General features: G+C 42.3%; 1 protein-coding gene across 1 annotated transcript in view; it reads left to right on the top strand.

Moving 5' to 3' along the window:
- Positions 1-18,713, top strand: part of ftz-f1 (ftz transcription factor 1) — a 370,978-nt gene extending 352,265 nt beyond the window's left edge. Inside the window, exons 5-7 of the mRNA XM_075691415.1 lie at positions 774-1,032; positions 6,466-6,566; positions 11,348-18,713. Coding sequence (XP_075547530.1) covers positions 774-1,032; positions 6,466-6,566; positions 11,348-11,494 — 507 coding nt within the window. The 3' untranslated portion in view covers positions 11,495-18,713. The remainder of the gene's footprint in view (positions 1-773; positions 1,033-6,465; positions 6,567-11,347) is intronic.
- The last annotated feature ends 885 nt before the right edge of the window (positions 18,714-19,598 follow it).

Raw genomic sequence — 19,598 nt, 5'->3', positions numbered from 1 at the left:
ATTGCAGTGCGAATGATCAACCACCATTCTGGTAGCAGTTAAACTGGCAGTGAAAGTTCATGCTTTGTGAAGAAGCATCGCAACAATTTTGTTTTGGTAGTCTTTTGTATGCTAAAATATTGCCAACAACATTGCAGCTAGCATAGTGAAAGGAACATTCATAAGCTCTTCACATGCTCACTGTTGCAGCAAAATGCGCAATAGGGAGTTTTAGAAATAGTGCACCCAAGCATCTTTTGCGTACCCAAAGCCCCACACACCACTTTTTTTTTTTTTTACTCCTTTTGCATTCTTTTGTATCGCTGGTGGTTTGCATTCCCTAACTCTGGGTGTGCAAACCTAAAGCTCCCTAATATTAGATGCATTCTGGACAGACCAGAATATATTTTAAAACTCTTAAGTGCAAAAGTTGCGATGGTATTTTGTAATGCGCAGTGGAGGATTTGCCATTCCACTGTGTAAAGTTTAGAGAGTTGCATCTAGTTGTCTTACTAGTACAGGCTTTTAGAGTACTTGAAAAAATCATTGTTGCTGGTTTGCTAGTATGAAGTTTAGACAAAGTCATGAGCTCTCCCTCATTTAATTGGCGCTATTATTGTTCGTATAACTTGCTTGTTGCACACTGGAAGATAAAATGTTTGCGAGGATGCATGCTCACATTATTACATTTCTTATGTTGAAGGCTATAATGTGACCACGGTATGCAACAGTCTATGGTTGCTAGCTCCTCTATTATGAAGTTTACCAATACATTGGCTTTTCACTTCATCCAGGTGGATGACCAAATGAAGTTGCTGCAGCAGTCATGGAGTGACATGCTAATCCTGGATCACGTGCACCAGCGGCTGCACAATGGCTTGCCAGACGACACCACCCTACCTAATGGCCAGAAGTTCTCGCTCGTGTCACTGGCGCTGCTGGGGCTGCCTGCGCTGGCTGACCAGTTACATGCACTCGCCGCTCGGCTGCAGGAGCTGCGCTTTGACCCCGTCGACTATGTCTGCCTCAAGTTCCTGCTCCTGCTCAACCCAGGTGCCCTGCCACCTTGACTGCTTTGCTGTCCTGTGCATGCCTGTCCATCTTCCTGCTTTCTGCTGTGGCTCCTTCAAGAGAGAAAGCACTTAAAAGGACACTAAAGGCAAATACTAAGTCAAGCTAAAGTGATAGATTTGTGCTCGAGAATCTCTAAGGCGTCAATATTATCGTGAACAGAGCCGTAATAATTGAGAAATCGAGGTAAATGTAGGACATGATTAGAGACTCCCCCGGAACATTCATTCCTGATGACGAAAGCACTCCTCAGTCAAATTCTGTCACTAGTACTCAACTACTCGTTGCAAGAAACATACTCGTATTGTATTATAAGATGAAATAAAATGCTACTTGTCCAGTTCCATATCATGTTTAGAAAAAGAACTCATTGAAATTACCGTTGACAACGACACGGCGGGCCGAAAGGATTCATTTTCACTCGACTCTGCGTTGCCCACGCTTTGGCGTTTCAGTACTTTCTTGATCGCGTAGTGCTGCGCTGGTTTTGCTGGCTCACTCAAACTCGCACAAACTGCAAGTAGCAGAGAATTCAACTTCCATGTGATGTCGCGAGATGCCCGAACCGACGGCAGCAAAGGGCAGTGATGGTGTATGCAACATCACCACTCCCCCGGTTGGGTGGCGGGAGATTTGAATTTCAAAAAAAGGTATTCGGACCCTTCAGATACAATTTTCTTGTAAACTAAGTCTTTTCTTGGCACGAAAAAAGCATTGTGAGATTTCTGGAAAGGTATTTAAACATTCCAGGTCGACTTAGTATTTGCCTTTAGTGTCCCTTTAAGTTCTTGCCACCAAAACTAGCCTTGACATTGTACAAGGGCAAGGTTAGAGTGGGGATAGCAGCTGTCAAAAAAATCAAACCTTTACTTTAAAGTTTCAATAGGAGGGCCTTTGTAGTCAAAATGGTTCTCTTGGTAATCGGAATGTTGTCTGCTCTTTGCATTACTTGTATATCTGTCTCTTCTAAAAGTATTCAGCTGTGTTACAGGCTATCCTCCATTTATTATGCATTTTCTGTTCATCTTATCATAGCAACTTGGGCAAGTCAGTACAATTGCACGTACCTACCTACCTATCTCCTTCCTTAATTAGTGTTCAGTCTGTTTTGTTTGTACTGTAAGTAAACATGTTCATCTTTTGACCAATTGTAAATGAGATTGTTTCACGTAATGAAATGTAATAATTCGATTTTATTATGCAAGGGGCCATTGCACATCCTCGTACATGACCAGATTCAATAAGGACCTGGAAATGTATGTTCATGGTGCATTGCTGCTCCTGAGTCAAAGATCCATCAGTTGGCAGTTTAGCAATCGTCAAAACGCAGCTCAGATCTCTTACTGTGTTGTGAGACATAATCACAGAGCAGCCATCTGGAAATGTGAAGTCATCAGTTGTCTGCAAATGTCATGGTTTCTTGCCATTGTCCTGTGTTACATTTAACTCTGCTGTTGACACTGGAGCATTTAGAAGTGGTTTGCACAAACTCCACCATGTCTTTCACTATATGTGGTATCCAAAAAGTGCTTTAATAATGTAGCTTCCTTCCAGAAGGTGAATGTAGGTCTCTGAAAAAGCATAGTCACCTTCAGACAAGGTCAGATATTGAAATTTATTTCTAAATGTGGCTTCCCAAACCTCGGAAGACACTGCCGAAATGTCACATTGGCTGTTGTGTCCCAGATCCTTCAGCGCAAATCCTCCAGAATCCTCTAATCTCTTGTGCCTCCACAAGAAGTGCACATTATTCCACAGAATATTGACACATGTCACATGCTTTCATTCCATTGGACAAGTGCCCATTCTCTTCAGATGGCTGCTGCTGCATGTAAGCTAACAACAATGTACCACTTCTGTCTGCAGTATCCCCCACCGTTTTTTTTTTCAATTTCTGCAATGATGCCACAATTTTCTTCCATTATTAATTACAGACTAATTTTGCAGTGTCATTGCATTGCCCCAAGATCTTACCAAAATGTGATTAAAAATGTTCAGGCTATTTTGCACTACAGTGCAAAATAGTCATTAATACAGTGCACTGTAGTGCACTGTGTTAATGTGAACTTTTACTACTGCTGTATTTGTACAGACCTGGAACTATAGTGTAGGCCTTTTTATTTATTAAGTAAAAGCAGGTATAATTGTAGAGTTTGCATTTAGCTACTCATGTTAAGGTATGTGTGTGCTATCCTAGTAACATTTAGGTAATAACCGAGTATACGCAATAAGAAGTTTCTATATCTTTTGCATTTTTTTTGTAATTTTTTATCCCCTCTTGCTTGCCTTGCTGCTGCAATACTTATTTGCTTTGGGGCATGGTTTCTGTATTTGGTTGTTGCAAGACTTTGCAGTTCCTGAATTTTGCTTGCAACTGGGGCTCCTAAGTCTCCAAGGCCCTTTCTTACTTCTCTCTTGCTAGATGACGAAGCCAGCTGACCAAAGGTACAAACAGGCAGCCTTTTCTAATTAATCAATGTATGGATTCTCAATTACCGTGTCTAGATTTGGTTTTCATTCATTCATTCATTCATTCATTCATTCATTCATTCATTCATTCATTCATTCATTCATTCATTCATTCATCTTTAGCTCAGCATCCATGACTGTGCATCTAAAGTTTTTGTTCAAGTACATCTCGAATGGCTTGTATAGCAGTGTTCTTTGCCAGATTTTGTAGCTTAAGGCAGTGCAGCAAACATTTCATTTGCTTGCTAAGCGAAGAACATCTGGAAGTTCGAGTAGTGAAGTCGGCTGTTTTGACTCCCTTGCACATTAATCAGTGGGTTGTCATTTTTAATGGTTAGATTTAGTTGTATGAGTTAATATACTTCACTGCTTTGCGAGCAAAACAAGTGGGTCAAGCTTAATCTTTGCAATACAAAAAACATTTAATACATGTTAGGCACTGTCCATGAGCCCATAGTTGCTCTGTGGTATTACTGTTGCTTGCATTCATCCACTCTGACATGCATCCATCCATCCATCCTTCTAACAGTTGTGTTAACTAGAAACACTAGTATCCACTGATTTTTTTTATTGGCAAACACTGATGCATTTTTGCCATGCAGTGTGTCAACCTCAAGTTGCCAAATGTGTGCTTGGAGATGAGCCATCGGAAAGGTGGTTTTGTTGACTTGTGACCAAAGGTGTTGCTTGGTAGTCAATCTTTCATCCTGCAACTGAGAGCTCAGAATGATCTGCCTTAGTGCAGGAAGATGTTACTTTAAAAATCTATACTGAAGCCTTCTTTGCATCCAGCCTATTTCAGCGTGATGGTAGCATTAGAAGTATTATAGTTACCAGTGGCAGCCATTGCCACACTGTCTGGGTTTGTAGACAAATTTCCATGTATAGAAACCCAGGGAAAAAGGAGCTTCCTTGTGCAATCCTTTATCCACTCTTTTTTTAAAACCAGAAATTTTTTTTTTAAATTATTGACTAAAGAAAACTGAGCCCCTTAGATCCTGTTATTCTTCTCACCCACCAAAAACCAAAGAAGTTTAGGCCTGCATTATGCGCAGTTGTGTGGCTCTTCCTGTAGATGAGTCATGCTTGTTGCAGTCTCTTGGTGGAACTATGAACAATCTTGTTTTTGGAAGCCCATTTGTACAATTTGAACCTTGTGGAGAGGGGTTGCTGGCCTTAAAGGAGCCCCAGGAAACCTTTTGCAATATCTTTGCTCTTATATATGAGTTCAGGAAGCTTCAAGGCAATGTGTGAGTGTGAGGCTTACATAGCTTCTGTGTATATAGAAGTAGGCTTTGCTTAGTCACATTTTCTGTGTGAAGCTAGAGTTGTGTATTATATGTTGACTCATTCCGTGAAGGCAACTTGCTTGAGCCTTGCCCGATCTTGTTTTGATATAGCAATTGAGAAAATAACTGTTTAAACAGTGCTTGTACAACTGTATATTTAGTGGTAACGTAAAACATTTATTGGATGAAAACTGGTAAAAATCAACACTTGATGCTAGTGATGACGAAGAGCCAAAACAGAAATTTGATAACAAGAAATGCATAGTTTTGTACCATTACTACACTCGCGTGATTGACTTATAGTTGTTCATTTGTGTAAGCTTTTTATAGACAGTCTTCAGCATACTTCCTTACGCGGCACACAACTCAGCACTTTAATAGAAAGTTAAAAAAAAAAGAACACTTCGTTTGGTTGGTACCTTCTTTGTAGAATTTTTGTATACATAGAAAATGGGTCATTCAGGAAAAAGCATGAGGCTGGTGCCATTCCCTCAGTCACTGCCCTTTATAGTGCTTTCTTTAAAAGTGTTTCACAACCTCCTGCTTTTTATGTCATGTCTTTATGCTAACCTAATTTTCAGTTTAAGGCAGTATTTTTTTTTTTTTTACAGAACACATTACTTTGGATAAATTTGTTTTTACTGTCAGTACTGAACAGTGATGTTTCACGCTTTGCCAAGCTGTTGCCTTTTTTAAGCATGAATGTTCCCAACCTTCATAATATTCTCCATGCAGATGGCTAAAAAGTGTGCACATAGTTTTGATATTTTTTCAGGCCAGTTACTTTGTCCATTATTTTGCACTGGTCTGTGCTTCTGTGACTCACACCCTGTGCATCTGCATGCAAGAACTTCTAGCACACCAAAATAGTTTGTGTATGTTACTGGTTCATTAGTACTACTTACATCTTAAATTCCTAACATTGTATTGTTAAGCAAGGCATTTGGCATGAACCATGGAATGGTTATTTACTCATACTGTTGGCTTATTGGCTGTTACAGTGTGGGTAAAAAGCAGCACTTCTACATTTAGTACAGTACATAAATATTCCAATATTACATAAAGCTCAAGGGAGCTTGTGCTTTATCGAGGCATGAGTACGGAGCCGTTGCTGTGTGCATGCACAGCCATCATTAAAGAGAGTTTGGCAGCATGAGTAGACTCGTGTCGGGTTAGGTTAGGTTTCTGCAGCTGTAGTGCACATTATCTCTCTCAGTTACATGTTGTCAGACTATGACATCAGTATAGTAGTTCCTCTGGCAGTTGTATGTGCTTATGTATGCTAAATGGACTCATTGCATGGACACAGTTCTGGCAAAGGAATGTGTCATTTTCTCTTCCCATTTCATTAAAAACCATAATAAAAGAAAATCAAGTAGAATTCGTAAAAAATCTCATAAGGATCACCTTTCTGCTTAAGTTTTGACCGTAAATCGCCTGCAAGGAACATTTACTGCACTGCTGCAAGTTTGAAGCTTTTGCTGGACCTTCTGGCATAAGGAATTTATTTGCTAATGGGACCAGCCTTTTGCAGTCTCTCCAGACCCCATATGTGTTGATATCTGTTGAAGAGTTCTAAAGGTGTGGCACTGCATTTTTTTCCTGGTGGGACCCACTGCTGTCTTCCTGTTTGTGTGTGCTGGTGCGGCGGAAGCAGACGTGCGGACTTTGAGCAACGTGCGACTGGTGCATGAAGCCCAGGAACAGACCAAGCAGGTCCACCTCGAGTACTGTCTCAACAACTACCCTCAGATCACCGTACGTACATTGTTGAGGTTTCATATGGCACCGCTTTCTTTTCACATCCATTTCAGGAAATTGCTGCTCTGAAGGAAAGGGACTAAAAGCGATTGAGATGCTATTATGCGCCCCTGCATTTTTCTTTATGTAACTGCTGTGAAATGTGGTCGCAGTATGTGAAGTGTTTCACTTCTTTGTAGTGGTAATGTATATGTGATCTTGTAAATTAGCTCTGCAGAGAACCACGCAAGCAAGCTGGTATATGTCGTAAATTGTAGTCCCTTATATACCATACTTACTCAATTCTAACGTGATTCTTTTTCCCCCGGAAAAATATATCACAAGTGATGTGCACATTATGTTCAAGTACAAAATCAAAACTGCAATAGGGACGAGCTATCGCCATTGGGATTTTAAAATTTCTGTAATCTAATTTAGTGGGCGCTTACCTTTCTCCATCAAGTCGTTTCGATAGACAGAGTCTGAGTGACATTATAGATGCGTCTCCTGGTCCATGGATTGTTGTTGGGGATTTCAACGCACATCATTCACTTTGGGGAAGCAACAAGGTAAATTTCAAATGAAAAACCTCGTGTCCTTTGCTTGCGACCATGAACTTTGCTGTCTAAATGATGGCAGTCCCACATTTCAGCGCGGCCGGACATACAGTAGTTGTTTAAACTTAGAGTTTGTTTCACGATGCCTCACTTGCTGTGTCCATTGGTTCGCAGATATAGAAATCCACGGAAGTGATCACATTCCTACCTACCTGAAGATAAAAGGCCTTACCAAATCTGTTCTGTCAAATTTTAAACAAACAATAGATTGGCCCGTGTTTAAATCACTTAGGGAAGGCGCATGCCACGAAGGCACTAGAATTTGAGATCGCCAAGGCTATGCAGGATGCTATGCATTCATTTCAGCCATAGGAGAAATACACAGATTTTGATGCGGAAATATAGAGCCTCTGTGCAATCCGCCGGCGAGCGGAGCGACGGTATAGACGGACTAAATCGGTCTATGACCTTAGAGAGGCCAGGCTCATTCAAACGAATATTCAGCGTAGCCTTGCTGTACTGCAAAATCAACGCTGGAAATCCTTTTGTGAGTCTTTCGATCCGCATAAACCTCTGTCAGTTGTCTGGAGAACAATCTGCGGACTTCAAACAGCTTCTTAACAGCGCCGTCCATTTAAATCTCTAGCCCTCTATCAAGGATACCGAGAAGTCGACATTGCCGAAGATTACTGCGCAAGGATCACGAGTCCAGCGTTCACGTATTCACCTTACGCACCTATTCCTATTGTCTCCCCTTGCTCCCGAGATCCTCGTATGGACGCTCCTTTTTCCATCGAAGAACTGGAGGCTGCACTGCTGGGTGCAGGCGATCTTCGTCACCAGGACCCGATGGCATCACATACTTTGTGCTTGCAAACCTTGGTCAAGAGGCCACAGATGCACTTCCTGGCCTATACAATGCATCATGGCGTGATGGCCTGGTCCACACCACGTGGAAATCCAGTCGCCTTGTTCCATGACTCAAGGTGGGAAAATCTCCACTGGAATTGTCATCTTACCGTCTAATAGCACTGGCCAGCTGTGTCGGCAAGGTAATGGAGAGAATGATCCTTACATGGTTAGAATGGTACTTGGAATTTTACGTCTATCCAGAGGTAATGGCTGGCTTTCGACATGGACGCTCGTCAATCGATGGCATTATCGACCTTGTAACATATGTACAACACCAGAAACATCTGAAACCAATCACTGTGGCCCTATTCCTTAATGTTAAAGGTGCGTGCGACAATGTAGACCATCATGAAATTCTGGATGCCTTAGATGCTGTAGAGATTGGTGGACACACCTTTCACTGGATACGCAACTATTTGAATGGAAGATCTTTCTTTATTTTGACTGAAGGCGGACAAACATTATCTAGCTATACCAGTCGTGGTGTACCATAAAGCGGAGTACTCAGCCCTACCCTTTTCAACCTGGTGCTCGTTGGCCTCGCTGATTCGTTACCTCAAACCGTTCAGCTCTCTGTATGTGCAGACAACATTTGCATATGGGCTTCAGGCATGACACGTGTACAAGTTCGCGCACGGCTTCAGAAAGCTTCGACGGCTGTGTCAACGTACCTAAGAAGGCAAGGCCTGGAGCTTTCAGCTGAGAAATGCACACTCGTTGCTTTTGCTCGCAAAGCTAGGGCCCCGTATCCTTTGCAGATTAATGACCAAACTATACGATATCGACGAACGCACCGATTTCTTGGCGTGTTTTGGAGCCCTCACGTCTCGTACATGACAAAGCGTTTGGCCGCCATTGTGGACCTTCTTGCGTTTCTCAGCGGGAAGTCCTGGGGCGCAACAATACCATCGATGTTGCAACTATATAAAGCACTGTTCTTGGGCTTCCTGCGATACAGCTTACCTGTACTAGGAAATACTTGCACTACAAGTATCCCCAAACTCCAGAGTGTGCAAGCACAAGCACTCAGAACTTGTCTCGGTCTCCCAAAAACTACATCATTGATTGCGACAGTGGCCATTGCCAGAGACGCTCCTTTGGCAGTCTACATTGATACAGATGTCCTGAGAGTACACATCCGACACCTGACTCGGATTCCCTCCCACCATCTTGCTTGCTTGCCAGCAAAAAGGCCACGTTCAATTTTTGCCAAAAGTATTGTAAGACATCAGTCCTACTTGTCATCACAATTTACGCCTACTACACAATTATCAGACCCATTGTGGTGTCTGCACCAGCCGCAAGTGCAGTTGACAATTCCAGGCATCAGAAACAAAGCTGGAGCGCCATTGCAAGCTTTGAAACAAGCAACTTTGGAGCACATTCACAACGTGCACAGATTCCGGCAACATGTATACACAGATGGTTCAGTAAAACTCAACAGCTCTGCTGCTGCAGTCATCATCCCCGCAAAATCTGAAGAAATCAAATGAAAAACTTCATGTGTGACCACATCGACGGGTGCAGAACTCGCGGCACTCCGTGCTGCACTTGATTTCATTAAGCAGGAACCACTGCAACAATGGACAGTCTTTAGTGACTCCAAAGCAGCCCTTCAGTGTATACAAAGCCCAATGCCCCATGGACGCAATGAACAACTGGCCTCAGAAATTCGGTACATAAAGCATCACAGCCGGGACAAGGGACACAATAAAATCTTTCAGTGGCTTCCAGGAAATTGTAACATCAGCGGGAATGACCATGCCAACGAAACCCCCGATCTTTGCATGAAAGTGGTCAACAAGTCTTCATTCCGCTTTCGTGAACAGACGCTGCGACTGGGCCCTGTGGGACTCAAATGTTTTCATCATGTGTCGTTTGTGTTCGTTGTCTCCGGACATACGGATGCATCTCCTGCCTGGGTTACCATGACGTGAACAGACCATGCTGTACTGTCTGTGGCTAGGCATTGCCTTTACGAACTCGTATGCTTTCCTTATTGGAATGGCCAACAGCCCCACATGCGACACATGCAACAGCGATGAGACGCTCGCACATATTATCTGTTTTTGCCTGTCATATAGTGCACAGAGACAAGTGATGTGCAGAGTACTGGACCAGTTGGACAATCGTCCACTGTCAGAACTCATAGGTCAGTGTTCCGAAAGAACATCAGCGTTGAAGGCCTTACTCGCGTTATTAAAGTTCCTGCGGTCTATGGGGCTTCACGATAGACTTTAAGAACGCCGCCCCCTACCACTATATAGTGTATGCGCTTTGTTCGTGCTCGTCGCTCTTTCTCTCTACCTCCCCCTTCCACTCTCTTTCTCTTTTTATCCCCCTTAACCCTTCCCCCTGTGCAGGGCGGCCAACCGGAACTACCTCTGGTTAACCTCCCTGCCTTTCTCTGTATTACCCTCTCTCTCTCTCTCTCTCTCTCTCTCTGTAATCTAATAGACACGCCGCTGCAGCTCTGGAAACTGTGTTAGCTTTGTGCCCTCTAAGTTAATTGGGCTCTGCAATACATTCAAGAAATGTGGTGTCTCGAATGCCGCAGACAGATCTGAAGTTCAGATGCTCTGGGTTGTCGAGAGTGATAAGGAGTCCTCTGACACTGACAATGCGTGATTCCTAGTCCACTGTAGCTCAGATGCAATAAATTTTCTTTTTCAAAGTGAGAACAAATCGCCTTTACTTTATTACCATGAAAAACTGGTGAGTGAACAAAGAAGTTCATTGCATTTTTCATTTGTGGCTTTGAATATCAGCTGAATGTTACAATCGAGGGCACATTAGTATTGAGTAAATATGGTAGTTAACCACCCACCCAAAAGTTCTAATTTACCTTTTCTCATTTCCCCCTCCCCTCTTAAGAATCATGTAGCTTTCGCCACCTTCTTTTTTGAACTGTCACTAATTGCACAGCTGTTTCACTTGTTTCATTTGTGGTGTAAGAGTAATGCTAATGCACTGTCATTCTGCAGGTGTAGTCACCTCTTTGTAGAATAATGTGCTGGTGCCAAGCTGGCATTACGAACCGTCGTAATGGGGAGACCCATGGAGGTGCAACCTGCTCCTTTTTCGAGCCAAGCATTGGTAAAGCGCAATATAATCATAATCAAGCATTGGTCTATGAAATACCAACACTGTGTCTCCATTTACTATTGTGCTAATGATTGCAGTGACAAATCGTGAACTTATTCAGTTGGTGGTAACAATGCAGAGCTTTAACCTATGTAGTGCAGGAGAAGTGCGAAAACATGATGCTTACATGAATGTCTCATCTTTTCTGCCTTGCATGATGTCTGAGTGTGGCTTACTCCTCTACAGGACAAGTTTGGCCAGCTTTATCAGATGCTTCCGAGTCTGAAGCTCATCAGCACGCGCGGGGAGGAGTACCTCTTCTACAAGCACATGAGCGGCAGTGCCCCGTCACAGACGCTCCTTATGGAGATGCTCCACGCCAAGAAGAAATAGCATCCGGCTCCTCCGCCCGCCCCCACGCCCCTCCGCCGGAAACGTCTCGACCGGAAGAACCCCGACCGGAACCTGGCCCGCTCCGCGTCCGTGTGAGAAACAGCGCGCGCCCTCTCCTCCTCCGCCTCTCGTCCTCTGCCCATTTCGTACAACCCCGCCGGGGCTGCGTCCGGCCCAGGGAGCCATGTGGCCGGGCCGGCCGCGGCTTCAAGCGGAGTGTGCGGATGACATTTTCTCTTGGGATACAAACAGTAAAAAAAGTGAGCACGAGAAAGGGGGCTCTGCCTTCTCTGTGCAGGCCCGGCGGTCAGCGGGGAGCGCCTATGCGAGAGCTCTAGCGTTCAGTAACAAGCTTGTCGTCTCGTGTACACAACACACGTGGATGTGATAGTGTGTGCTTGTGCGTGCATTCATATGGGCGTTGATGCCTGGCCATCCCCGTGCATGCGTGCCGAGTGAGTGCAGATGTATAGTATATATATATATATATATATATATATATGAATATATATATATATAGATCCACACACATACACACACACATATATATGTACCTATGTACCAGTGTACACGAAAGAGAAATGGAACAACATTGAGGTGTGCAAAGAACATTTGGTGCCACCCGACACTTTTGGCTGGCTTGCCTGATGTGTCGTGTGGGCCACAAATTCTGCAAGGAGGTGTCGCGAGCTCTACAACTCAACAGGGACTCTGCACAATGTTACGGAGCTTGTGTTGGTGGTGAGACCTTAGTAGGAGAGGTTTTGTCCTTTTCCTCTTTCCATTCTTTCGTCTTTTGTCTTTTTCTTGTCTTGTCCCTGTCATCTTGCTTTTGCTCCCAACTTCCTTTTCTTTTGGACGTGACGGTGTGCATGCTGTTTTTTGTTTGAGTGCATCAGTTCACAAGTTGCATTGGCATCAGGCTAGACGAGTGAGTGAGAAAGGACTTTTCTCTTTCCCCTTACGAGACTGGACAGACTCAGGGAAAAGAAATTTGTGTGGGAGAGAACAAAGAAGAGGGAGACGTCCACCCCACCTGACATTCTTTGTTTCTTGCATGGATGACTGTCGCATGCTTTACCCTCATTTTTAACTTGCTAGTTATTCACAGTGGTGTATGCCAGATTTGTCTAGAGTATTTCTTATAACTATGTTTCTTCCATCATTGCTTACTTTCTTTCATGTTTTTCGTGGAGTGACCTTTCGTCTAGTTCATTGTGCTGGGCACCCCACACTGTCATTTCTTTTCTTACTGCTGCTATTATCGCCTCATCTCGTGAACATTTTTCATCTCGCAGAAGAATCGAATTTCCCAGCCCGCCTCCTTGTTCATTAAGCCATGCCAACCATCGTCACCAGAGCCGAGCATCTGTGTCATCCTTTGTTTTTATTGTTAATGTTTGATCACTGCACAGAATGCTACTTGGAAAGGTTGTGAAAGGCTCCAGTGTTTTCCTTTTTTTTTCTTACGGAGCAGGATTGATGCTCTCGGCACTGTTTCTTTTTTGGAGAAATAATACAAATCATAGTGGTGACCCTATTAGGAATGTGCAAGTGCTCATTGCATGCCTGACCACGAAAAGTGTATAATGAGCCTGATATTAATTAACAATTGAACTGATATTGTTATGTCTCCAAGTGTATCAAGTTCAATGTTTCAGTAGCATGCTTAATCCTTTATATTTAGGCACAGAAGCTTTGCTAGAAAAATGCTTATCGTTTTCTGCTGAGGATTATTACAACCTGAAACGTTTTACAAAAGTGTCTTTTCTAAAGTGTTAACTTTTATCACTACTTACATTGCATTAGTTTTACCTGTTGTTATTCAGAAACATAGGTGCTTAATTGAAAGCAAGATATTTTTGCAATGCATTTAATTTTTTTTTTTTTGGAAATTAGGAGAAAATCATGATTCATAGGTTCGATAAGTGTGAATTTATTTCTGGAGGAAAACTACGTGGTCCAAGTCATGGATTTTTGCATGTCGTTAACAATTTTCTACAGTTCAGGCTCAGAACTGACTGTGGTCAGCCTAATGCAGGCAGAATGGTGCATTTTCTTTAATCACTTCCTATCTCAGCATACAACAAAAGTCCTGTGTTGCTTGTAAAGTTTATGCATGCCACTTGTGCTTTTTGCTAAGGTAGATATTGTGTAGAGTATGCTTAATTACTCTCCGTTTAGACGTTTGTACAACCTCTTTCCCTTCTTTCTTTTTTCAGATATTTTAATTTCTGTACAAGTGTTCAATGCAACAAGGAGGTGTTTCTTTTAATGGTGCCATGTCTTTCTATCGAGTTTACTTAGACCTTGTGAACATCTGGTTTTATTATTTCAAAGAATTAACTGAAACAGGTTGAGGCAAATATGCTTCTCTCAATCCCCGCGAAACCTTCTGTTGCAGTGCCGAGGCATCATTGACTGAAGTTATAAGGTGTGTGTGCAGGTGACTGCCAGGTTTGGACTGTTAGGCTTGTTTGTGGCACTTGTTGCCTCCCTCATGTTAGAATGCACTTTCATGACCATTTGTGAAAGCTATATACTTACATAGCAAATACGTGTAGGACTGACTGGGTGCAGCAACAAAGCATGTTCAACGCAGCTCAATGTGTTTTAGTTTTGTTTTTTAGCTTGTTCTTTGTTGACGACCCTTGTGGTCAGTGTGTACATAGACCACTGTCTTTATCACAGATGTTTTTATCTTGATAGCACAGTAGAGGTGCATACATCATTTTATTTTTTTTCCCCTTTATGGCGCGAGTTCCTTCAGTGCATGTTTTTTTTTCTTTGATATTGTTTTTGTCAACGAATATGTGTGCTTGAATATTGATGCCCTCATTTGCGAGCATATAAACTGATCACGCACTTTCTTTTTTTTTTAACCAATTTATGTATGAGGAATTATTTAGTGTAATTCCTGTGCAATACTTTCTTTTTCCATAAATCTTTCAAACTGATTATGTGAAGGCTTGGCATTGGAAGCCCCTCATGTGGCAGCATTATCAACTTAATCGAATTTGGATGACAGATGGAAGAGATTGCGTAGAGAAGCTGTGTTTTTATTTGACATCATGCTTTTTGTGTTTTTCTGCACGCAGTGCACATTTGCTCGTGATATTAGCGTTCCACAGCCAGAAGTAAGCACAAAGTTCATGTCAGTTCAGATCATTGTATTTAATTGATGTTCATCATGCGCTCCCGTGTTATATAGTGTACTTCACAACTGGAGGTTTGCTTTGGCAGCTTTGAACTACTGTGAAGTTTGAACTAAACAAAGATGGATAATAGGCCATAAGAGCCTGTTTGTTGCAGCACCACTGGTTTGTATGAAATGCAGCCTCCATTGAATCATGAGCGCTAATGTAATAACAATTACCCACCATTTTCCCCATTTCTGAGGGGAAAACAAATGAAAACATGTGTACAGATCATTAGACTCCAGTCTCTTGTCATCACGGTTGCAAGTATTAAGAGAATGAATCGGAAGTTGTAACACACCGTCTGCGCCCGCACATTTTTTTTCTTCATTTGAACTAGTGCTTTTGTTACAATGTTGATGAAGGTCTGAGTGGCTCCCATTGAACTCCACTGCCAACCTACACACCACGAGGAGTGCATTACTGCTGCATGACTGGGGAGAAAAAGGAACATTTGCATCACTGTGCTTGCTGTTGCAGCCATGCTGTCATGTGACCCATACTGTGCAGAAAGTTTCATCACGGGCTTTGCTTGCTTCTAGTATTTGCAGCAGCAAGTTTCAGCTGTCTTGCTGACATCCCTTTCCTGCTTGCAGTATTTTTAAAGGGATGGATGCTTAATGCTTTAGTTGAATACCTGTGTATAGGCAGGCACCATTGTAGTGCATGAATGAATGCATCCTTTACATTTTCATTGACATGTGGCAGGCTTCTGCAACATGGGTGTAGTGGAATTGGTTATGTGGCTATTTGAACTGTTTGCCATGATTCTAAACCAATTTTTAGCGAGACTTAAGCAGTGTTTCTTCTTTATTCAAGCGTAGTACAAATACCTAGATAGATATGTTTTTCGGAAGACATTGGAGGAAGTTCAAACCCAGCTTCTGAAAAGCAGCCATTACAGTGGACTCTCTTTGAACGGAACCTCAAGGGACCAGGAAAATTGGTTCTGTTTATCAGGAGTTCCATTTACTGAGACACAAAGCTAAACATAATTGCATGAATACAAAACCAACCAACTTAAATTAAGATGGTGTTCCGTTTAAGAGGCAGTTCCGTTTGAGCGATTTCCGTTTATAGAGATTCCACCGTATTTCAGTTACTTGGGTGAACAAAATAGCACACTGTCGGGTGTCACCCCCTGCAGTGGCTTAGCAGCTTTGGTGTTGTGCTGCTAAGTACGAAGTCGCTGGTTCGTTCATTTCAATGGGGCTGAAATGCAAAAGCATTTGTGAACTTTGATTTGGGTGCACGTTTAAGAACCTCAGGTGGTCAAAATTAAACTGAGTCCCCCATTATGGCATGCCTCATAATCATATCCTGGTTCTGGCACGTAAAACCCCAGAATTTAATTTTAACTCTTAGGTGTCCTCACTTCATTTAGGTGCAGAGTTGCTAAGTGACTTGTCCTTGTTGATCTCATAGCAGTGCTCTTACATTAATTTTATAATTTGCCGAGCTGCATTCTACTTGTTTGATTTTAATAATAATTTTTTTCCACTCTCTTTTATTAAAACATGGAGTCGTTTTCACATTACCCTGTGTTTATAGAAACATAGAATAGGTGGTAGGGGCTATTGCACTGAGCAACGTTTCCTGCTCTGAATGTGCCACTCCCAATGTCTCTTATGGCTTGGAGATTTAATGGGCACAGTCTGTGAGCGAGGTTGGGCTGTTTAAATCTTGGTAAAACATGGTATACATTTGTCATATTGCTTTGTTTATTCTTGTTCAAACTAAAAGAACATATTAGTAACATTTGAACAAATTGAACTGAAGGTGCTGCAGTGAGGACTGTTTACTTTTGCTTAACTCTAAATTCAGACATTACATAGAATTTTCATTCAGTATTTCATGGCAGATTGTTTTGAAAAGACACCCATGTGTGTACTTGTATTTACCTTTTTTTTTTGAGGGGGATAGCTTGGAGGCAGCGGATTCCCCAAGCGTACAACAGAACGTAAAAAATAAAAATATTGTTGGGTATTATTAATGGCACTTTCAGCAAAAGTTGTATACTACACCACTACTGTCCTGCTATCGCACAGACCTTGTCAGGTATTGATAATATGATATCATTTCCAGTTCAGCTACACCCATGTTGCAAGAACACACAGACTACAATTTATGGCACAAACCATTTTGTTGGTGCTGTTTGGCAGAACAGCATTGTTTTTTAGCAAACTGATTTATATTTATTTTTTTTATTTTTGCACATGGTTTGTGGTTGTAGTTGCATTGGTTAGAAACGCACAAGGATGTTCCACATTGTGGACCTGGTCCTCTTAGCTTGCTCTTGCTCGCACAAGGCTCAAGGGGCGCCTGTCCGCAAAGAAAAGTAACAATAGGGTGTAGTAAGATTAAGTATGATGATATACAGTTTGAGACCAGTGGTTATTGTTGGCTGTTGGAATTGAGAAAACAATGTTCTCAGAGTACGGCCCTTAGGAGAATATTACTGCAGGCACTTCTGCAAATGTGTTGTATATTCCTTTTGTCTTCTTTATTTTTGCGCCTAGATTTAAAAAGTAATGCGATGTGGTGAGACATTTGGAGCATGATGAATAGTTATCAAGATGTGCCTTATATATACCAGAATAACCTATTAAATGAGAAAAATAAAATAATGTGTGTGCGACTTTTCAAGGAATTCAAGCCTGATAGTTGCACCACCTTGAAGATACGAGGCATAGCACTTAAGCATCCCCTCCCCCTTGGTGAAAGGAAAAAACTTTGAGAAGCCCTGATGTCGCTCTCCGCAAAGCCTCACCTGGCAGGCACCTCTAGCTTATGGGGCAGCTCTCTCGACATGCGCTTCCTCATCTCGGAGCCTCACGCTTTGTGGCACATTGACTGAGGCCATGTCGGAAAGAGCAACCAGCTTTAGCAACCATTGCCCCATAAATAAGGACAACGAAGCCCAAGATAACTCACGGCTTCCGCCACACTATTTGCAGTGCATCTGAGACTGTTGGGGCCTGTCATCAGTTTTTTCCTTGCTCCATGCCTTCCCCCCTGCCCGTTTTTATTTTGCGAAGAGGCGTTCCCGAGACAGCCCTGTACGCCGCTGCTACGCATCGCCACTAGTCAGCAATCAGCGAATTGATAGAAGAGTTATCCTTCATTATCTGTTCCATGTTGTTGTAGTTTCTGAAGTGATTGGAACCCCACATTTGTGCTTTGCAAGAGTGGCTGTTACATCATGCGGCCAAGGGCCCTGCCTTGGGATAAGTTTCCTTGTTTCATGATAGCGAAGCGGAATGCACAGATTGCGTGCATGCACACGTTGTGAGCAGCCTCCAGCCTTCAGGAAGCAGTTATTCTTTGTGACGCAAGCTGAAGGCAGGGTCTTTGAATGCCCTTGGTGACAGACATCCATACTGGAAAGAAAGTTGCAGTTTTACTCCTGTACTGTGTTGTTACTCTACCCTTGTGAAAGTATCCGTGTACATGCATATTCCGTAACCATATTCTGAATGTACATGCCGATCTCAGAAGAAATGAATAACCATCTTGTTGTGTGTGTAATCTCATCCATTTCTTTTCCCTTTGATGCATATTTGTGTCCCTGCCCCCACTTTTTCTTTTGCATCTTTTGTTGTACCCTGAGCCATGAATCGCTTGCAAATTGCACTGCTGTTATTGTTAAAAAAAAAAGAAAAGAAAGCATTGAGGAAATACATTCTTCTTTTGTTACTGCATACTACATTGACCGTGTATGATAGGATGAGAATTGAGAGGGAAAAGAAAAACACATTGTTGGAACTTGCATTTTGACACTGCCTTTTCTATTCAATTTTACAACCCACATCTTGAGTGGAAAATGAAAATTTTGATCGACCTTGTACATTTCATTCTAAGCTTTTTAGTATGCTCTTGCTTTTCTGTGTTATTCCTGTTTTCTTGAGCAAAAAAGAAAATGAATGAGACAACATTTGAAAAGTTGGTTCGCTAAAGAAAACGTTTGTACAAGGAATCTTCACCCACTGTTGAACTGTGTAAATAAATTGTTGATATTTGAATCTGGTTTATCTTATTAGTCTGATTTTAAGAATTTGTATTGATTCGCTCGAGACTTTTGATTGAAGTCTTCAGAAGCCATATCAGGTGTGTACAAGACCAAAGAAAGTGTGTTCTTTTACAGGTGGTACTAGTGATGTCAAGTTGCATAAGCTCCTGTCACAGGAAAATGGTATGCAAGATGTTCTTGTGTTCAGCAAGCTTTCGTTTATTTGCACCTTTAAATAACTGTGACACTCTACTAATGTAGCAGTGGGCGTATGAACATTTGAAGGCCTGTAACATTTCAACAAAGGAAACCCCTTGTCAACATGGTCGCTCCAGCTTCCTTCATTTGCCCACTGCTGTTCAATTAGTCTCCATCTCTCTGCGACATCTTTGTCTTATCTGCCAGAGGCGTTACTGGGGAGTCAAGGGGTGCACTATACTGGCTTTTTTTTTATCGCCCGTGCTAGGAAGTCGCAAAGTATACAAGGTTGGGATGCAGTGCGTAGACAAATTTTGCCTTGCGGTGCATCATCACGGCACTATGCTCTGCTTTGCCTTGAAGATGTGCCGCACTTCAGCAGGGAGCTGTGGCGATGACTGGTCACCAAAAAATTGTTTCTGAAGCTTTTGCACCGTTGGAGGAATGCAAGTGACTCATTGCCCATGTATTCAGCAAAATTCTGCATTGCTGTGACACACAATTCTTCAAATACTGGTTTAGTTTCTTCTTGCTTCTAGCTTCTTGCAGGGCAGCAACCCAATATCGGTCTGCATTTTTGTAACAATCGCAAACGGTGAATTTATACATTTTACGAGCAATGCTTCGAGCCTTAACAAAAAGACGTCCATAAATATTAAAAAGCCCCTTACCAGGTTGGGCATGGCAAACAAACGTGATG

The sequence above is a fragment of the Dermacentor variabilis genome, chromosome 1, assembly GCF_050947875.1.
Source record: "Dermacentor variabilis isolate Ectoservices chromosome 1, ASM5094787v1, whole genome shotgun sequence".
Taxonomy (NCBI): Eukaryota; Metazoa; Arthropoda; class Arachnida; order Ixodida; family Ixodidae; genus Dermacentor; species Dermacentor variabilis.
This window is presented reverse-complemented; position numbering and strand designations above follow the sequence as displayed.